At 41.2% G+C, this 21,370-nt stretch overlaps 1 protein-coding gene across 2 annotated transcripts in view; it reads right to left on the bottom strand.

The window, feature by feature from the left end:
- Window positions 1-12,732, bottom strand: part of ESR2 (estrogen receptor 2) — a 34,982-nt gene extending 22,250 nt beyond the window's left edge. The window contains exons 1-4 of one of the 2 annotated variants that reach the window (XM_018907132.3): window positions 12,510-12,732; window positions 8,703-9,175; window positions 4,358-4,533; window positions 1,478-1,594 (exon numbers count right to left, since the gene is read on the bottom strand). In XM_018907132.3, the coding sequence (XP_018762677.1) occupies window positions 1,478-1,594; window positions 4,358-4,533; window positions 8,703-9,175; window positions 12,510-12,512 (769 nt within the window). In that variant the 5' untranslated portion in view covers window positions 12,513-12,732. The remainder of the gene's footprint in view (window positions 1-1,477; window positions 1,595-4,357; window positions 4,534-8,702; window positions 9,176-12,509) is intronic. The other variant, XM_018907133.3, reaches the window with a different exon arrangement.
- Window positions 12,733-21,370: the final 8,638 nt, after the last annotated feature.

The following is a 21,370-nucleotide window of genomic DNA, read 5'->3' as shown; positions in this document are numbered from 1 at the left end:
TAATTGGGTTAGCTCTGCCTGGAGCAGGTGGAGGGACAATCTGCTCATTTCCAGATTCATCAACTTTCCTATTTTGCAAGAGGAGAAGTTTTCTTACTTTGTTTAGCCAACTAAAACAAAGGTTGTGAGGGGATATGATGCAGTCCTTAAACAAATTCAGGCCATTAGCAGCAAAGAGAAGAGGAGCCTCTATGCTAAAAGACAATGTTGTTGCAAGAAAAAGTGGACATTATTGGTCATCAATAAATGCAGGCTGAAATTCTAAACAATGTTCCTAATGAAAGAAGTCATATTTTGCAAACAGTTTTCAGATCAAAGCTGTGGGAGGATGAAAACAGTGTCTGGGTTTGAAACAGAATTAGGTATCTGCATTAAATGGGCTGAAACAAGATGCACACCTGCAAATCATGGAGAGCCAAGCACAGGGACCTGCTCCTGTGCACTCCAGTGTTCTTATGGGCTATGGCTATTTTCTCAGCCTGTTTCTATTACATACATTGGGGAAGCTATAAGAAACAGAAAACCTTGACTGTAAACATATATTAGATTGAAATATTTCTCAAATAATTCTCTTCTTAAAAAGTAACCTTTAAAACATCATCTATAAATTATCAACTGAATTGAAGTTACATTGCCATAAATACAAGACAGGAATAAAAGAAAAGTCTGGATAATTCTGAGTGGTGCAGTGACAAACAGTGGTGGTTCTCTATTTCTTTTGGTGGAAGAGCTGTGGGGCATCATCTGAAGATGGCTTTTTCAAAAAAAGTCCAATCCAATCCCAATCCAATGCCTTTCCCTCACTGTCCCACCAAAGCCCCCCCCCCACCAAAAGCCTGGCAACCAGAGAGCTTGTTCTTCCCCAGATGAGTGGCCAAGCTGTTGAAGAATGTTGTAGATGCTAAGCCTTTATATAGTTAAAAAGAGGGACAATGGAAAATCTGTCATTCTGTTAACGTCCCCAACCAGTAGTTTTTGGAAGCTCAGAGCTGACAGCAGCAGTTCCACTCAGCTGCTGCTCTCATTCCTACTCTCCTCCTGAGGCACCCACTCTTGCCACCATCAGAGGTGGAATGTTGGGTTGATTAACTACTGCTTTGATGTGACACTGCTGCTCCTGCAGTGCATCCAAGCAGCAGAGCACAGCACAGGCTCCTTTACCTCACATGAGCAGAGGCTGGCTCTGGAAGGTTCTGAAAGCAGCAGCCCTTGATTTCCCATTCTGCATGGCATGGGAGTAACTTGCCTCCCCAAAGCTCTGCAGAGGTTATATGTTTTTCACTCTTAACCTACAGATCTGAAAATGACAAGTCTTCTTCGGCTTCAAGAACCAGATAATTCCTTCCTATAAATCCTTGCTTTAGTTGTTGTGCCTTCTTAGGATTCCAAGGGGAAAAAAGATACAGAACTGGCTGAAGGGAAGAAAAAGCCAAAACCAGCAAACCCCCAGCTAAGAACCCAGCCCTGCCAAACTCACCACATTTCATCATCCCCACTTCGTAGCACTTGCGCAGCCGGCACGCCTGGCAGCTCTTGCGCCGGTTTTTGTCGATCGTGCACTGGTTGGTGGCTGGGCAGATGTAATCATTGTGTCCTGCAGAGGGGCAAGAAGGGAAAATTTAACATCTCCAACCATCTTGGCCATTTCCCAAATCAGGAATGTTCTCAACTTTAAACAACTCAGCTTTTTTGTGTGCATATATCTAAGCTCCATTAATTTAACTGATGCAAAAATGAGTATTTGTTTGACATTTTAAACATCAGCCTGTGGCCTCAAAATTAACCAGACAGCATCACTCAGCTTTATAGTGGTGACTGTCAGACAACCAAGCACCTTCTAAAACCAACTAATTTTTTGAAAATGGAACACACGCTCTTGTGGAAATTTGTTCCCAGCCTCCAATTTCTTACTGTATATTGGGAGTCTATAGCTGGCAGATACTAGATTTTCTTTCTTTCTTTTTTTTTCACTCAGCAGAATTGAAAAGAACAGCTTCAGTCCTGCAAAGATTTAAGTAAACTACAGCTCTGTTTACTGAACTCTGATGTGGTGAGTTCCAGGAATGAAGAAGCCTTTGGAGGATTGACACTGGACCAAAGTTAACCAAAAAAAAAAAGGCCAAGATAAAAGCAGACTGGTAGGAAATAATGCATCCTGTAACTACAAAGAAAAGCACAAGGAGAGGTTGTAAGTTTTAGATATTCTGGACAAGTGTTTATCTTACTTGCATCAGTTTTTGCTGCAGCCTCTTTGTTCTCTTCTTATTCTTTCCCACATCACCTCATTCCCACCCAAACCCCTTTAGGATACTGCAGTTCATTAATCAATAATCTGGTCCAAAGGTTTATTACTGCAAACTGGACTTGGGTACACTCCTGGTGTAAATACAGTTGAATCATCTCCTGCCAAATCATGGAACTATCTCCTGCAGCAATTACTAAAGGATGAAAAAAATATTCACTCATTTACTTTTCTTAATATCTTTTCTCCCAGGCTGCTTTTGAAATTGGTTTGGTTTTTTTCCCCAACCAAGAATAAGATCAGACAAAAATACAGCTACTAGAGTGATTTTTTTTTTTTTCACTTGGTGAAAATCCAAGAGTTCATGTCCCCAAGAGTAATTATTTAACTGAACCATTGTGACTATTGCCATGCAAAATTAGAATTATTTTAACCTTGAATTTTTGAATGGACAATTTTAAAAAGAAGAGATCACATTACAGTTTGTCCCATTTCTTACTGGCAGATACGACTGAAAAACAAATTGCTGTTTATCACTCTTCACACAACATGAAGGGAGAGGAGGAAGAAACTCTCTGTTGCACACAGGACTATAAAGTGTTTTAAAACTCTTGTGGCCTTGGGATAATTTAACTTGCAGGCAGATGTTCAGCAATGTGGGACAGACTACACCACAAACTCAGACAAGCCAAAGAGACCACACACAGTTGGTCAGTCACACTTCTAATTTTAATTTCATTAATAAGGCCAACATTTTGCTCTATGGCAGGCCCAGAAGTCTTATTTTAATACACAATATCCTGCATAACAACCATTGCAACTGAGTGATTGATAAATGTTTTATGCCAAGAACTGGCTTTCTTTTATGTTCCTTTTTTATTCTTCCATTTGAAATACAAACACCATTACCTGTCAGGGTACACTGAGGTGTACAAAAGACCACAGTGGGTAACTGGCTGGTGGCCCAAGTACATGTGAGCAACACAGAGCAGGCAAAGCATTGACTTGGCAGAAAACACCTTGAGATCAAATTCAGTCTCCATTTGTGACAAACTGGACACAAAGGTCTTTTCAATTATTTTGGAAATCCACAGTACTTGCACCAGCTTGTAGAAATTGCTATTCACCTGTGCAGAATCTGCACAATGAATTGAAAAGGCAAAACAAGTTCTGAATTAAATTTGATTCTCCTAGTGGCACCATCTCTGCCATACTGAGCAAAAAGAAAATACCTGAAGGTTCCTAAAGGCTCTGGAGGCAGAAGAGGAAGAGGAACAGAAAAGATCAAACTGCAGCAGGATTTTCTGCATTTGCATCCACACATAGCAGCCAATGTCAACAGAAATGATTTCCACCAAATGGCCTGAGAGGAGGCCAAAGATCAGGATAACAAGGCCAAGGTTAAAGAAACTGAGTGCCCCAAAGCTGCAGTACAGGGCATGAGTGACTCCCACTGGCTGTGGCAGCAAAGGTGGAGCTGCAGCCATGCAGCAAACTTGAACTAAACACCAAATATTAAAGAATTTAAACATGGCAGTGGAAGTCTTAGCTAGAGAGGCCTGGCAGGGTGAGAGATACTGCAGGGCAGGCTCTGAGGGGTGGAGGGCTGAGCATTAATGATAGTCAGGTTAGTACCTGATATGTGCTGCACATAGTTTTCCATCCTCCACAGTGTGTAGGTATTGTACACTGTGACTCAACAGCTCCAGGCAATAGACCCTTGTCAAGAAGAGCTCCCAGCAAGAAAAGTCTCCAGATAATTGCCTACTCTTACTGTGCCTATGACAACTAACTCTCAATTACTGCAGCCAAGCTGGGCCACAGATTCCCATCAGATTCCCAGGTCTGCAGTGCCATCCCAGTGCTGCAGAGCCTCACTGTGCTATGCACTCCACCTCTTCTCTAAAGAAATCAATTCCTCACTCTGTAATATTTCCAGATCTTGATAACATCAGAGCCAAGAGATAAAGCAGCCAAATCATGTGTTGCTCTATTTTCAGCATGGAGCACCAGACACCAGGATTTCAGAGCAGCTCATTACTAGGTCAACTGCTGCAGCCCCTGGTCACATGAAACAATTTGTTTAAGCAAATTATCAAAACCTGTTTGTCCTACCTTGAATGCTTCTTTTAAAAAATGCTTTGCAGCCTTCACAGGACCAGACCCCATAGTGGTATCCTGAAGCATAGTCACTGCAGACTGCACAGAAGTGGGCATCCTTTTTTGAGCCAGGATTATTTGCAATTGGGCTTGTACAGTCATTGCCATTCGTTTTTCTTTTTAATGTTTCTCTGGTAGAAGAGAAAAACATCTGTTATAAAAGAAGAAAAATTTAAACTGCACTGCAAAGAGTTTCATAGTTTTCATAATTTTCTCTATTCTCTCTCTCTAGAGTCTTCATGCTCCTGAACACAGGTTAGTGTGAAACACTGCTAAGCCTTTTCTGACAAGATAAAGCATTTAAAGCATGTAGTCTGATCCCAGTGATGACACACTAGGAGGATTTAGGCATAAAACTGGACTGCTGCTGAACCAATCACATGAACCCTGGGAAAAATCATATGGAATGCTGATGGGTCTTGAATTAATGGAAATATGCAAGTCCAGGAATTTTTGAACCAAGTGGATTTTGCCTCTTGGGAGCTTCACATGGAAATGGAGAACCCAGAGAGCTCAGACTGACATTATAAATGCTACAATGAACAGAGCTGCAGTTGCTTTGTCCTGTTAGTAAGGCAGAATTACAACACACATCCATCCCAAGTGTTCATCCTTTACATGAGGCTTAACTCATCCAATGACATTCAAATAACTGAGGCGTGAATCTCAGCCTACAAGATCAGCTCATGATGGCAGGCAAAGTTTTCTGTTCAAGGTGACAGCCCACGTTGATAACCCTACTGCTAAACAAAAAGAAGTCTGACTACAAGAATGAAGAAACACAATTAATAAAATACTTCCATATGTTAAAGAAACTGTTGCTTTATATAAATCAGTAAGATATAGACATCGCTGAAGTGTTGCAGATAACTCCAACACACAGGAACAATTCCTCAGGAAGAGATTAAAATTAAAACAGGAAAAACCATGAAAAAACAGCCAATTCCTGACACCAAGAACCTGTAAACAAACAAAAGAGGAAAGGAGCTTTGATCATCGGTAACATTTGGTTTAGGTGCAGGAAGTACATCCACTGTATCCTTTTTATCTGGACCTCATTTTCTTGGTGGTTTTTGCACATTGTGCTTTCAGTAGAATTTCTAGACAGAGAGAAAAGTGCCATGTGCAAACTCTGAGCAGCTCAGAGTTTGAGAAAGGGAATGGTGTATAATCAACTTACAGGTATAAACCTAAGCATAGAGGCAGAACTTAGGAACTCTAGAATTTTCCTCATCCAACCTTCCAGAAGGATTAGGGAGGAGAAGAAAAATCAGTTGGGATAAGACAGCAGGTAGCATGGTTTATGACTTCTACAGAACAAGGGCAAGTTTAAACAGAAGAGTGGAAACATGCTGAAAGTGCTGTCAAAGAGGCTTTAACTAATATATTAAAAGTAGATTTTGTGCTGGTTTCATGACAGGAGGTAAGGACAAACACACCCACATGCCAACTGAAAATCATCAAGTTCATAAGTTTTTGAGGAGAACGTGCTCTAATTTCCTGGTAAAAAATTTGGAAAGGAGGAAAAGGTGCTTCTCAGAGCAAATTTCAAATATTGTTTGAAATTAAGATATTTGTTGGACAATTAAGTTACTGAGAGATTTTTTTTTAAATGTTAATTCATTCAGCTACAGCAGGGCAGAGGAGTGTTTAAGCATTTAACAAGCTGGGTCTTTGATTACACACACACACCTCGTTAATGGGCTGGTGAATCACTGAATTATTTCCCTCTCTGCCACGCTGGGAACACCAGTGAGGGGGAACTGTCCCCAAGAGTAAAGGGGCTGTATCACACATGCCTAAATTGCTGCTAATGAAAGGAGAGAATAGTGTTCCTATTCCTTCCTATTTCCCTGTATTTGGAAGCAAAAGTGATTGGGTGTTGCACATTAATAAAAGAGGTATATTTTTAAGCTTTACTTGGGAAATGTTACCTAATTGTGAGGGTCAAAAGAGGCTCAAAATCAGCTGCAGAGCCTCTCTGTGACTGATTGATATGCTGTGGAGATCAATGATTATTGCCCTTGATAAAACACTGAGGTGATGGATGAAAATAAAAAAAAAAACCACACACCACAACACCTGGGTGAGGATTGTTGGTTTTTACCTCCCAGTCATGACAAATGTATTTTAAAAGCACTTTTTCTTTCCTTGCTTAAAAGTTTACCAACAGCCACCCTGCACACAGGCAAGCTGCAATGCTTCCTCAGACTCCTGGCAAACAGCTTGCAGACAGCAGAACCATCTGGAGCAAATTCCTGCTGCAGACCAAGCAGCACCAGGGCCACTCATCTGCCAGAGCTGCAGCCTCACACCAGGAGGCTCAAACCCCATCAGTCTGTCAGGCTGTCTGGGAGGGTACAGAGCCTGCAAAAAGTCAGGGCTTCCAGGTAACCACCCCATACCTGAGGCTCTGCTGCCCCAGCAGCATTTCCACACACAGGGCAAGCCAGAGAGGGGTAGAGACCACGTGCCAGCTGCTGTGGGACTGGGCAGCCCAGGATGCTCAGCAGAGGAATGAGCTGCCAGGTCCTGCAGGAGAGCTGGAAGGGCTTGGATGGATGCCCACCATGCTCCTGCACCAAAGGATGCAGGAAAACAGGGGATGTTCCCTGGTGGGCACAGAGGAACCACCTGGTGAAAGATTTATTGCTTTACACCTCCTAGTACTCCTCTCTATTTTATGATGGTGGGTTCTGTATAGAAACACTAACTTTCTAAAATGAATTAAGACTTCACTTGAAGTAATAAATCACTGATTTTCTCCTGGTCATCCTTCTACTCTGAGCAACCTGGTCTAGAGGAAGGTGACCCTGGCAACCTGGTCTAGAGGACTCTGTCCATGGCAGAGGGGTTGGAATTAGATGGTCTTTAAGACACCTTTCAATTCAAACCATGCTGTGAAGAAGAGGTTATACTCCAGAATTTATTGATTCTCTTTAACTTAGGTCATCATCAGCTGCATGAGCAATAGTCCTTATATAGCTATACAAATAGCTGATGACTTATTTATTTAAATAAGTCATTAAATATTTAAATAATAAATATTATTAGCTTCCCTTCTGTCTGTTGTAGAGAGGGCTCTGCAGAGCATCAGGGTGCTCTTGCTCCTGGGTTATTCCAGCTGCTGTCCCAACATCTGGACAGCTTCAAACCTTACCCTTCCCCTGTCAAAGTTTTGGAACCTTAACCAAAGTGGAAGGAGTTTGGATGTGCCCCCTGTTCACATCAAAGCTGCTTGGGGAATTCTTCTGTATGTAAGTGCTACCCAGAGTCTTTCCCAATCCACACACCTACACTGAGAGCATATTTGCAGTCCATAGAGCCCACCCATTGCAGAAGGAGTGTGGGTAGTCTCAAAAATAGCACAAATCCTTTATCAGCCATTGACTAAAACTGTTACCAGGACACACAATTTTTCATACTCCAACTGACTGCTGCAGTTAAATAAGGAGGCCTGTGAATAAACACACAGCTGCTGAAGCAGGAACAGCACCTGCAGACCCTGAGCTTTTATCCATCCCACAGGTGTGTGCCCAAGAATGGAGCAATGCCATCAGCTGATGATCCAGACCCTGGTTAGGGTTTGCAGTATGAGTAAATGTGCAGTACAAGAATGTGGTTTTGCAAACAGAGTTTCTTGTCAGCTGAAAATTTAGCCTGTGACTCTGCTCATCACAACAACTTTACAAAGTCAGGTGGGAACAGCAGCAAGAAACAAAATCAGGTTTTTCCAGCAGCAGCCCCCTTTTAACGTGATGCATGCTGCTGTGTGACTGCTTATACTAAAGCCCAAAAGCAAAGAAAAACATTTCCCTTGAATTTCAAGTTAACAAAAAGCCTTCACATCTATTAGAAGCAGTAAAAAAAATAATCTGGGTAAAAATGAATTAAAACAATATTGTATGAAAAGGCAAAAGCAATGAACATTTACCTCTTTGATCATTCAAAGGACTTAATCTGCCAGAGCAAAATTAATTTGTTACACAAAATAGTACCTAGCAGTCTTGAACTTCTGTTTATGCAATGTAAACTGCTCCCACACTGAAGGTATTTGTAATGCTCTGTGTTGGTGTATAGTACTCTAAGGAGGTATTGAAAAACTCCTTATTTCAGAAGTTACATTAAAACAAACAAACAACACACACACCCCCTGGCTGATTCAGTGTCTAGTTGAGGTTTTTTTGCATCATTTTTTCAGAGGGACCAACCCTTAAATTCAAAAGTAAAAAGCAAAGAGGTGAGCTAAGGAAGCTGCAAATCCCATTCAGGCAAGGTTTGAAGCAGCAAGAGCACTGACCTGCTCCCGGGCAGCACGGGCTCCATCGGGCGCGCTTCGCACCACAGGCTCTTGGGCTGCTCTGCATACAGCAGGGAGGACTGGCAGTGCAGAGCCAGGGGGGACAGATGGCCAGGAGCAGACCACAGCCCACTGGGGCTCGAGGTTTGCCTGGCAGTCACGCCCTCTGGGTCCCCAAAATTGCTGGCGATGTTGTAATTGACCATAGCAGGGCTGCAGAATGCCATTGTGGAATATTCGTGTCTGTTTTCCACGAAAGAGGAGGGAATGTAGACTGGACTGTGCTCTGCTGTCAGCGTGGACTGATTGCAGCTGTAAGGAACTGGAGAGATGACACCAGCAGGTGAATTTTTAATTTCTGTTTTATTGCATCCAATATCCTGAAGTGGCAGCAACTGAGAGAAGTCCTTGTGAGAAGATGTGCACAGGGACATTTTGAAGCAAGATTGAAGAGGGCTGTTTAAATATTCATCCTAAGACAATAAAGAATTTAAAAAACAAGAATTAAAAAATTAAAAAAGCTCTGCACTAAGTCTTTTCTGTAAAAGAAAAAAGGAACCAATAAACCTGAAAACATAAAAAGTCTCCTTAAAAACAGATTGCATACCAAATCAGAAAACATAAAAAGTCTCCTTAAAACAGATTGCATACCAAATGCACTTGAATAGTCAGAGTACAAATTTACTACCTTTAAGTAAAAGAAAGCTTTCTAGAATATCCTTAAAAATAAAGGCTAAAACAAACATTGCATTTGGACTCCCTCAAAAAATAAAAATAATTTTAAGAACAAAAATTTTAGGCCTGCCTGAAACAAAGATAAAGGTGACAACTTACCAGGAGTTACAACCAGGGTAAATCTGCACTCTATCAGAGATAAAATTACCCCAAGGTTCACAGCTATGGAGGAGAAATCAATTCTCTTCCTGACAACTCACCATCCCCTGCTGTTAACTGCACCACAGCCTTCAGCCTTGTGCTTCAGGGTGCTTCCCTTTTCCATCACAAACATGGAACAGCAGGCAATTTGAGAGCAGACAAACACACACATGCATATCCCCTACACCCTCCAAATCCAGAACTCCCCTGCACATCCCTCTGCACAGAGGAGGAACACAGGGAGTGCATGGCAGCAAGGTGCAACTTCATCACTGAGAGGTCCCTGGGCACAGCAGCTCTGCACAGAGCCATTAGAAAAGCAGAAATCATAAAATGCAGATATTTCCAAAGCTGACAATAAAACTGAAGTGATTTCATAGGGTCCAGAGGTTCTATAATTCCCTGCAACTCTCCATCCCCATCCCAACTACCCCCTGTCCTTTCTCCCATCTCACTCAGCTATCAAAACAGAGACCTTAAATTCCTCACAGTAAATACTCTTTACTAGATTTAGGCATATACAAAATATTTAAGAGAGACAAGAATTTTGAAAAGAAAAAAAAAGTGCACCAAAATTATTCTCCTGAGACAGACCCCTGTCCCAGAAGCATTATTTTACTGTAGCATTAAAAATATTTTTTTTCTTTATTCTTCACTGAGAGTTCCATCTGCAATTCATTCCAGCTCTAGTTTGCAATTCAAAACAATTCTGTATCCAAAAGAGCAAGTTTCAGCCCCAGAACTGATATTGCAGTGTACTTTTACATATGGCAATAAGATCCTAACATGAGGAACCACAGGATAGCTAAGCATTCACCCACAGCTTTGCTGCTCACCAAGTGGCCAAGGTATAGATGCTAAATGTTCTTACCTTTTTTTTTTTGCCTCACATAAAGCAAGATGAGGAAGATTCAAGCATGGGTTTGTTCAAGTACCAGCAACCTCCCTGTCCCCAGAGCTCTCAGGCCAATGGCAATTCTAGTGTGCCACCTTGGGGCACTGACACATTTTTCTCCTCTAGGGTGAGGATTGAGAGTAGAAACATTAAGAGAAAATGTAAGAAATAGTATTTTTGACTAAAATGGATAATTGGGAGTCTTTGCTCCCTCCTCGCTCTGCACCCTGGCAATGGAACCGAAGGTATGTGTAGAAATAACCAGAAACTCTTTGAAATCAGCTCAGGCACTTTAGACCCAGCTGCTGTTTTTTCCTTTGCGGGAAACAGGAAAATGAGATCTCTCAGCAGCTGTTTGTGTCCAGCAGTTCTTGGACTGGCCCTCCAGAGCAGTCAAAGCAGGGGATTCTGACCTCGCCCCTCACACAACCCACACCCTTCACCTGCCTCCACCAGATGCTTCACAGCCTCCCCCAGGAAAAACCAGGCATTGTGCAAACTTCACTGCAAAAAAAACCACTGATAAAACCAAAGGTGCTTTCACTCCCAGGTTATGGGGTGGGTAATTTTTTAGAAGGAAATGATGGAACAAAAAAAATTAGGAGTATTTTCAGGGGTTTCTAGGAGTGAGCCCAATGAGCACACTGGATTCAACACACATTTAGAGACTCAGTATAAGCCAAGCTGTATTCCCCCCTGCAGTCTCAGAGGCTGCAGGTATTCAGGATGAGCGTGGGCACTCTGCCAGAGGAGCTGGCATGTCCAACAAAAGCTGTCTGTGCTTACTTTGTCCCTCTGCCTCCTTTGGAAGGACACACAGCACAGGGGAGCCCCAAACTCTTTGGAGGGAAGGACCTGAGCAGCATCACAGCCTCATCTCTGTTCCAGTCAGCTGGAGACATTCTGCTGTGCCAGCTTTTGCAGCAGGCAGACTGGCTGTGTAGTTTCCCTCAGCATTTAGCAAATAAATGCCTGCACACTGTGGAAGCAGAGAGAACACAGAGCTGCTACTACAGAATTTTATGAACAGAAATCAGCTGAGATTTGAGTCATGTTTTTCTGCAGAGGAAATCCACTAATGAGTGTGTGCTTAGCAGGAGGAGATATTGCCTCCAAAGGGCAACACACAGCATTTAGAAACACACTCAGAAGTTACCAGAAGCAAAAGTAAAGCTTGTTTTAGGGGAAGAGTTCACACAAGCATAAGAAGTCAGCACAGCCCTCCTGAAAAACACACTGCTCATAACTTATTGACAAGAGAAGGAGACTCTGGGGTCCAGCAGGTTAAAGAAAACTGTGCTCATGGTCTTCAGCAGGCTGTAATGTAGTGAAAAAATAACAGTATTGACCTGAGATTGTTAACTTGGGTGGCAGAAATAGTCTAGCCACAGTAGACTATGGATCTGCATGAGATCGTGTTGATCACATTTCTTTACACCCAGAGAATTTGAAATGCAAAGCCCAGAGCCTCACCAAAAAAGGGAAACTCCTGAAATTATGCATTATTGCTCAGAAGGTCCTAAAGATTGGCTGCTGAACTGTGAAGTTGTGTGTCTTAAAGAAGAACTGAAGACTGAGGGAAACAGATCTCAAGATCTGAGACTCAAGAAAAACTCCACAAACACTGCAGAAGGAAGCACAACCACATTCAATACAAGGATTACAATAAGTAGTGCAATAGGCTAATAAATTTGTTCAATACTGGTATAATGTCCTCATATCTTAAACAGAAATGAACTATTTCCTGTAGTGAACTCCTGTCCCAACATGCCCTCTTCCTCTGAAAAAAAGATTTTAAAAGGAAGATTCAATGATAAAATGCATTATTTGCATGCAGTCTGGCAGCTCTGCACTAGATCTGTACCAGACACAGAAACAAAACAGGTGTCTATTATTTTTATATTCCAGTTTCTTGGGAGCCTGCAAATGTTTCAATCCACTGAAGTCAGTTTAGCTTAGCAAGATATTCAACAACTGCAATGCCATTTATGAAGTAAATAACAGCCATTCTGGCCAGTTCCTTGAGTAACACTTACCATTCACAAATCTAAGACACTACAGGCAGGATTCCCTTCTGACATAAAGCAGCTTCATTAGCTCCAGTACCCTGAGGATGACACCACTATCCATGAGGATGTAGGAAAAAAACCCAAATGTTATCAATGTTCTTCACCAAAAAAAAAAAAAAAAAAAACCTGGTTTCTTGTCTTTGAATAACTCTACAACAACTGAATGTATCTTGAGTCACCATGCAAGACATGCCAGATGAGGCACAAGGACTGGTTTAGATGTCATAGTCAAACAGACACCAGGGTAAATAATTAAACCATCTGACGTATTTCAACAAACTCAAAAGCCTCTTACTGCACATTACCTATACCAAGAACCTCTTTAAAAGCCTTGAGGGAAAAAAACTAATTAATTTTTTTCCAGTTTTATGTTTGTTTTGGGTTTTTTTTTTTAGTTTTGGAAAGGGGGAAATGGGTAGAGAGGGCAGGGTGCCTGCTTGGGAACATAGTACAATAGCTCTTCCTAGAAAAGTGAAACACTTCAAAAAGCAAGGAAGGGATGGATGTTCTCAGGCACCCTTCCATCAGCACACACTACAACTGCTTAGCATTTTATAGATATTTTTTTAGTAAATATTTTTTGCAGTAGAGAATCAAGATGACCTTTTTCTCTCTGCTAGGCTTAGACTAAAGTGCAATCATTGTGCCTTTGGGTTTAATAGAGGTGATTCAGCAAGCGTGCATTCCACCACCCCACAGCCAAAGATCCTCAGTCATCTCACAGAACATTCTATTAATATTCTCCTCAGTTACATTTTACACAACTCCCTGCAACAATAAACTGAATCATCTTCTGGAAAAGTGATTACTAAAGGAAAGTCATTCCTGAGGCATATGATACTTGTGCTTCAGGTTTTGTGACAAACTTATTACTCATTAAACACAGCAGTGCCAGATATTGCCAACAGAAGGCAGGCAAGTAAACAAGTTTATTATTACCTGAGAAGGACTGGATGCAACAAGCAGGGGAGAGAGAGCTTGCATTTTGCTTCACTATCTGTCCAAACTTCAGATATTGTACTCATTCCTCCAAAATTAATAACCTGTCCTCAATGGCATCAAGACCTACTCTAAATAAAATAGTGCAGCTCAAAATCACACAGGAAAAAATACTTTGAAACAAGCAAAATGAGCACTCTTTAGCCTATGTTAGCCTTCAATTACTCACAACATTGACAACTCCTAGATTATTCTAAATATTCATAAATACATTTCAGAGCTCAATGGATATGACATGGGGGCACCAAAGGAACTGGATTTGTTCCACAACTTCAGTGTTCTACCCCCTGAAGTGGAGTTACCAAGACAAGGACTCCAGACTCTTTTTACAGAAAGTGCACAAGTCTGGAGATCACAGTCACATGCCAGTGCAAGGGAAATCCCAGCAGAACATGGGGAAAATTCTCCACAGTGAGAATTAAGGGCAGGAACAGGGTACCCAGAAAGGCTGTGAAATCTGTCTTTGGAAAGGTTAAAAAAAGACTGAGCAGGATGCTTGATCACTTGCTCTCTAGATTTCCCTTCCCACCTTCCCATTACTGAAAAATATTTTCAGATCTCAGTTCAAACTAGAGTTCAGGTTGACTTTACTAGTTTTTAGATTTTAAATTTGTGGATCATTAAAATGTTACCAGATCTGAGAGTGGATTTAAGCTTTCTGTGATTTGCATCTCTTAGGTCTGTTTCCTAGTTGTGGGGTTTCAGACACCAGAAATGAAAAGCCACTGTCCCACTCAAGAACACAAATGCAAACTGAGACATTTCAGCTCCTTTACTCTCCATCTATTTTGACTTTTTAGTCAACAAGAATATTTGAATTTCAGCATGAAAATTTTAGTGTGTTCCATCAGAAAAGAAACATCTATTAAAATTATTACACAAGTTATCATTACAATGATCTATCTGAGGATTTTGTTATCATGCTCCAATCTGCAGCAGTACCATGGCAGAGGCCAGCACAAAGAATAGCACTCTTTTCCAGTAAGAACTTCATTATTAAACAAAAGCATCTCTAATGCAAGAAAAGGCAGGGAAGAGCAGCAGGGGGATTTAGATTTTCATGGATCTGGAATGTGCATCTGCATCCAGCATCTCTGAAGCACACTTGGGTCTCCCAGCACATACCAATTAGAAAAGCTAATTCTAAAAAAAAATTATTCTTGTTTTGATTGCCACACCACAGCTCTGTCCCAACAGCATGGAATGCACCTGTTCCTTGGATCCAGGAGGAATTAATTCCTTCAATCAACAGTTCTCTCTTAATGACAGTGTCCTAGAACAAAAGCACATGTGCCTTCCTCCACTCCATTTCTTTCTGGTCATTTGCAAAAAGTGTATTCACAGAATTGTAACTGAACCCATGAATGGTTTGTGTTGGAAGGGACCTTGAAGATCACCTAATTTCAAACCCCCATGCCATGGGCAGGGACACATTCCACCAGACCAGGCTGTTCAGAACTCAATCCAACCTGGCTTTGAATCCTTCCAGGGATGGGGCATCCTCAGTTTCTCTGGGAAACCTGTGCCAGTGCTCACCACCCTCGCAGTAAAGAATTTCTTCCTAATATCCAATCTAAACCTGCTCTCTTTCAGTTTGAAGCCCTTCTGTCTTGCTCTATCACTACACATCCTGGTAAAAAGTCCCTCTTCAGCTCTCTTGGAGCCCCTTTAGGCACTGGAAGTACCAGAGCTTTCTCTTCTCCAGCCTGAACAACCGCAGCTCTCTCAGCCTGGGCTCATATGAGATGTGCTCCAGCCCTCTGATGAATTTCATGGCCTCCTCTGGACTCACTGAATCTTATTTTCTTTTTCTTATGTTGAGGGTCCCAGAGATGGGACCTCAGCACTCCAGGTGGGCTTTCCAAGGGCAGATCAGAGACTGCACCACAGAGCTTGGGGCAGTCAGCAAACTTGGTGATCAACACCTAAACCCCAGTGCCCACATCAGCATCAAAGATATTCCATCACTCTAGTCTGCTGAGGAGCAGAGTGCCATGCTCAATCCTCTGCCCTCAACAAGAGAAAAAGCTCATGGATAAAATGCCTCATTTTGCCCAGCAGAACTTTTACACAGCTTGGGGAGTTTCTGAATAACTGTCTCTGTTATTGGCAGGGTATAGACAAGAGCTGGCACAGGGGGCTGAGATTTTTTTTACTCAAGTCAAGCTCCTTCTGTTTACTCTTACAACAAATCAACAGCTCTTGTATTATAAATAAATTTGGGACTGAAAATTCCACCTCGTTTATTCACCCTTTTCCCCCAGCAGATTGCCCACTGAGGTCTGTGAGGATTTACAGCAGCATGAAGAGAGCAGAGCCTGCAGCAATGCACTCATGCCAGGCAGAAATTGGAGAGGAAAGAGATGGTGGCTAAAAGAGTCAATATGTGAAGAAAAACAAGTAAATCAGGCAATAGGGATAGGGCAGGAATTGAAAATTCCTACACTCTCAGGGGAGATGGTATCTTATCTTTGATGAAAGCAAAGATGAGACTTTCCCTGGGAGCAGCTGTTCTTCACTAGGCATAAAGACCAGGGAAAAGATTACAAGTCCTTTTGCCAATGCACAAAAGAGAAAAGTCCTTACTGCCCTTCAAACCTGACCCCTGGCCATCTCTAGGCAACAAGTCTGATGTTGGGCAGACAGGTGGGTGGGACACATCCCCACATTATGGGAATTCATCTATTTCTGCAGTTCATGCTCTACCACCCTGGCACATCTGCCCTGCCACAGCTCCAAAAGCCAGGGGGGGAGGTTCTGTTTGGCATGAATGTCAGAAATGCAGGATTCATTGCTCCTGACTGAGCAGACATTGGTTTTCCCTTGAGCATGCCATGCCTCAGGCTCCTCAAATAACCTCCTGCTTTGTGAGGCTGAGAAGCAATGGTGATAACCAGAGCAGTCTTTGGCAAAAGAAAATCTTCCTTGCAGAAATGTTGTCAGGGAATAATTTTTTTCAGATCTCAGTGTCCTAAAGAGTGAAGAAAAAGCAGTGGACTTTTTTCCTGTCAGACCAATTTGCAATATGTCTTATTCAACTTTCTCCTCCCCAAATAAAATGGTGTTATTTATGGTGTTTTTTCCAGATAGCCTCTTCACAATGCAAATGATTCATGCTATAGGATTAATTTAGGTAGCCAAAGAGGAAATAAAAAGGGTAAAACTTTTGTCTTTTTAGTCATAAAACTTGAATAAGCAATCTTTTCTACGATGGCATAGAAATGAAATCTGTGTCTGAATATGTATAAAATGCAGAACTCCTCTGGCTGCTTATCTGGTTTTAGCTATAGTAAATTGATTTTCTTACTGGAATTTCTGTAAAAGACTATTCCATCTGTATTACTTTTATTGTGTATTTTCACATTAACAGCAAATTCAAGACTAAATATATTTGTCTCAGCAATTTTATTCTAACTTTTTAAAATAAATTTTTTTCAATGCACTTTTTTGATAGCTGATTTTTAATGACTTAAAAGACTTTAAAGCATCTCATAAATAAGTCATCATGCCTTTACTTTTTCTCCACCATCACTAAATCACTGAAAGAGCACAGAAACCAAGGCATTGCTTATTCCTGCCTTTCATGCTGTGAAACACTCTCATAATGCTGCATGAAATCCCAGCTCTGATATACTTAGCACCATCCACAGGTAACAAAAGTTTTGCATATATTTTAGTACCTTAAACAAAGCAAGTTGTTCCGGATTTGTCTCATCATTAACCCAGACATGAAAACCTGCCTTTCATTGTGAGTAAAATCCTGTCTCAGCTGAGTCTGTTGGAATTTTGTTGATCATTCTCACAGATGGACATTTGTCTAACATACTAATTAAGACAAAATTGTAATGCCCTCCTAGTCTCATTAAAATGAAATCTGAGAAATTATTCTGGAATTTCTGCCTGCTGAGCTTATGTCCTGTTTCTCAAGGAATGGACCAGCAAACTCTTTTATGTGAATATTTCTTGCTGCTAGCAAAAGCATGCTGCAGATAGCTGAAGAAAAGCACAGTAAAAGAGTGGATACAAAATCTGGTCAGCCCCCTGGATCACCATCCCTTGTCACTGTAAGCTCTTTGCTACTTTTATCTTTAAGCCAATATTCAAGAACCAGAACTAAAATATAGAACATTTAAAGAGATCATCTACTAACAGGAATTAGAGTTGTTTTAATTAATATATTTTAATCCATTCTTGATCAGAACATTATAGAAACTCACATTATCTGACTTCTTGAAGACAATTCTGCAGTTTCAACAGTTTAAGAACACCTCTAAAACTATGAGCATTTTGTTCCTGTGATTTTTAAAGTTTTTCAGGCTATCAGACAAAAAATTCTCAAGGATATAAAATAGTTTGGGTGTTTCCACTTTCTCCAGCAATACTTGGAGCTCCATTTACTGGTTCTCATTTACAGCACTGATGAGATAAACTGCAAAGAAGCACCAGATTTGCTCCATCACTTCAGGTCCAAAATTTTTATTGTTATTTCTCCTTTGAAAGCCTGGGGAAGGTGAGCTGTTCACTTACACACAGAGTTACCAGCCTGACAGGGAAGACACTACAGCTGTCTTCCACTAATGCTGTGTTACAGCCACTGTCTGCAAAATGCAAGACACATCTTATTTTAAAAGGTACAGGGAAGTTCAGAAAGGAAAGCAAAAAGGAGGACAGCCACGGAGAAGTAAACCTTGTTTACAAACAGAAAAAAAGAATTTTAATAAAGTTCTCAAATAACAAATAAAAGTTTTCAGGCTTTAAATCAGAAATACAACATGTATTTGCTGCTTCAGTAAAAGCACCAGTCTTAGAACTCCCCCTCTTGTGGGGACAACAGATGAGCAAGGAATTTCAAGGATATGGATGAGGAAACACATTGCTGCTAACACCAAGCACATCAGAAGCAAATGGTAAATGACTTGATGTTCAAAAGCAGTTTCTCATGCCACCCATAATCATATCAAAACTTTCTCTACACACAAATTGTAATTGTGCATCATTCTCTGTATGACAAGGCTGAACCCTTTCCCAGAAAGAAATAGCACATTTACCCACCACTCCAAGGTATTAACTGCACAATTTGCTGTTTATCCCATCCTCTCCCCAGGCTGTAATTTATTTTCTCTAATAAAACCTGGGTCATAAAGCATCCAAGATTAAAGACCAGATCATTCTTGCCATTGCTAGCCAAAAGTCTTTTAAGAGCATTCAAGCAAAGGTTCTGATGGGTTTGATGAAGATTTACACGTGTGCTGCCCAATCTTTAGTTATTGTTAAATAAACCTTTTAGCAATGCCAAAAACAAACTCAAAAAACCAGGCTTGGATCTCATTGTCTAATTAGGAAGATCCTTCTTAAAGCTGAAGATCATAATAAAAGAGTGTAAATCTGTATCACTGACTTCAATGGGAAAACTACTTCAGAACTGTCACAACAAAACCTGAGACATTTATCAGTGAGAGACTTGGAATTTCAGAAGTCAAGAGAGCTCCAGTAACCCCAATTTGGTTTGGATCAGGTTATACCAATTGCTATGATGCTTGGAAGAGGCATTTACCTTTTGTTAGTCTATTTATCTCTGGAATTTCCCAAAAACCTTAAAACACCACTTATGTTCCAAAATACTCCTTCTGCTCTCAGTGCAGCAATCCTATTCTAATAAGATTCTTAAGCCAAAGACCTAAAATATAGCAAACTTCCATCATTTTCTCTGTATCCACAAATATTTAAAAACCCCAAGCCTATTGGAAGATCACTTAATCTGCATAAACTGATAGACTTTAAGAACAAATTTACACTGGAACCAAAAATTAATACTCTCAATAATTTAATCTGTCTCATTTCTCTCACAGAGCCTATTGTTCATAAATCCAGAGATTATCAATTGCAGACCTTTGGCAACATTTACAACAATAAATATTTCATTCAATATAGCACATACCTGAATGGCACTGAATAGGGTTTCTGTTCTTTATAAATGCTCTGACAGCATTACATGTCAGCAAGATTTTCTCATAGCAATTCTGGATTTGTTTTCCTTCTTTCCTTTATCTCTGATTCTAAAAGCAGCTGTGCCCACCACCACTTAGTCATCAGATCTCAAATATGAATCTTTCCAAAGCAATGTGGTGCCTGCTCATCAGTGCAAGGTTACAGGGATACTACCAGTGTTTCCTTTCCCTCTGAAGGCAAGACCTAAACAGAAGTTCCTCCTCCTCCTTTCTGACATAACAAGCCTCTGAATTTGTCGTTCACTGCAGTTAAGGCTCTTACATGATGGAATCATTTTATAAGCCAAGCATTCTCATATGTAGCACAGAAATTTGAAGGTTAATTAACCAGCATTTTCTGGCATCAGACACTGAGGTTTTTAAAAGGCTAAATCAAACTTTTTCTATCTTTGTCACAGGAAAACCTGAAGCATAATTAACATTTGCTCTGAAGCAGAAATGTACTCATCTTAAACATTTTGGGCAGCATAATAAATAAACTCCTTTGGCATTGTTTTTTAAATATCAGATGCACAAACACAGACAAAGGGGGAATTATTTTTCTTCAATGTAGCTACATTCATTTTCAAGGAAAGCAAATTAAATGGAACCCATTTGGGATAATATCTTTGTTTTACTGCATGTGAAACAAGGCTTTTTATGCTTAAAAAAAAAAAAAAAAAGCTTATGTATGCTTTAACCCCAGCCTGCAACTAAGCACCACACAGCCACTCACACACTTCCCCTCACTGTGATGGGGGAGAGAATTGGAAGAGTAAAGTGAGAAAACTCGTGGGTTGAAATAAAAAGAGTTGAATAGGTAAGGCAAAAGTCTCCCACACAAGCAAGTCAAAACAAGGGATTCATTCATCACTTCCCATGGGCAGGCAGGAAAGAAGGGCTACATCACATCTAACAGTGACTGGAGAAGACAAATGCCATCATTCCAAATGCCCCCCCCCCGCTTCCTTCTTCTTCCCCCAGTTTTCCATGCTGAGCATGACACCCTGTGATCTGGAACACACCTTTGGTCAGCTGTCCTGGCTGTGTCCCTTCCTAGCTTCCTGTGCAGCCCCAGTTTCCTCACTGGGGTGTTGAGAAGCTGTGTTAGCACTGTCCAGTGATAATAAAATTACCCCTCTGTTATCAGCACTGTTTCCAGCACAAATCCAAAGCACAGCCCCATACTACTGTAAAGAAAATTAACTACACCCCAGCCCCAACCAGCACAATCTCCACTTCTTATCCCATACCATTTACATCATGCTCTGGTCCTACTCATCATCATCACCCTCCATCCTCATTCTCACTCTTTGATGTAGTTCACAGATAACATTCCCTTAGTCTATGGACCACCCATGTGAAATGTCTGTAAAATGTCCATAAAAGACCACAAGCACCCCCAAAATGCCCAACAGGTTCACTCAGCCCATGATTCTGTGCTCCATCTGGTGTGGTGCTCACTCAGGACATGAGAAGTGCTGTGTTGAGGGGAGTTATCAGACACCAAAGGCATCTCAGGTCGGGTGTCTGCTGCACTTGTAAGGATTGTCCTGCACTGCTTCTGGTGGCTCCTGCTGTAGCAACTCCCATAACATACAACTCAAGTCATGGATTACAACAATTGAAAGGTATTTCCATACCTTCTCCACTCCTGATCCCTTTGAGTGAGGTTTTATGGTTTAACATTGCTCCCCTCCCTCCTGCTCTAGCTTGCACTTATCCACAAACTGCAATCCCTTAGGGCTGGACCTGCTCCAGCATGGGCTCATGCACAGCCACTAATGCTTCAAGATGTGCCTTCTCCAGCACAAATTGAAAGCATAGCCCATGCTAGCTGCT

This window comes from Serinus canaria, chromosome 5, assembly GCF_022539315.1.
Source record: "Serinus canaria isolate serCan28SL12 chromosome 5, serCan2020, whole genome shotgun sequence".
NCBI classification, from domain to species: Eukaryota; Metazoa; Chordata; class Aves; order Passeriformes; family Fringillidae; genus Serinus; species Serinus canaria.
The sequence above is the reverse complement of the archived record's forward strand: the minus strand, read 5'-3'. Positions and strand labels throughout refer to the sequence as shown.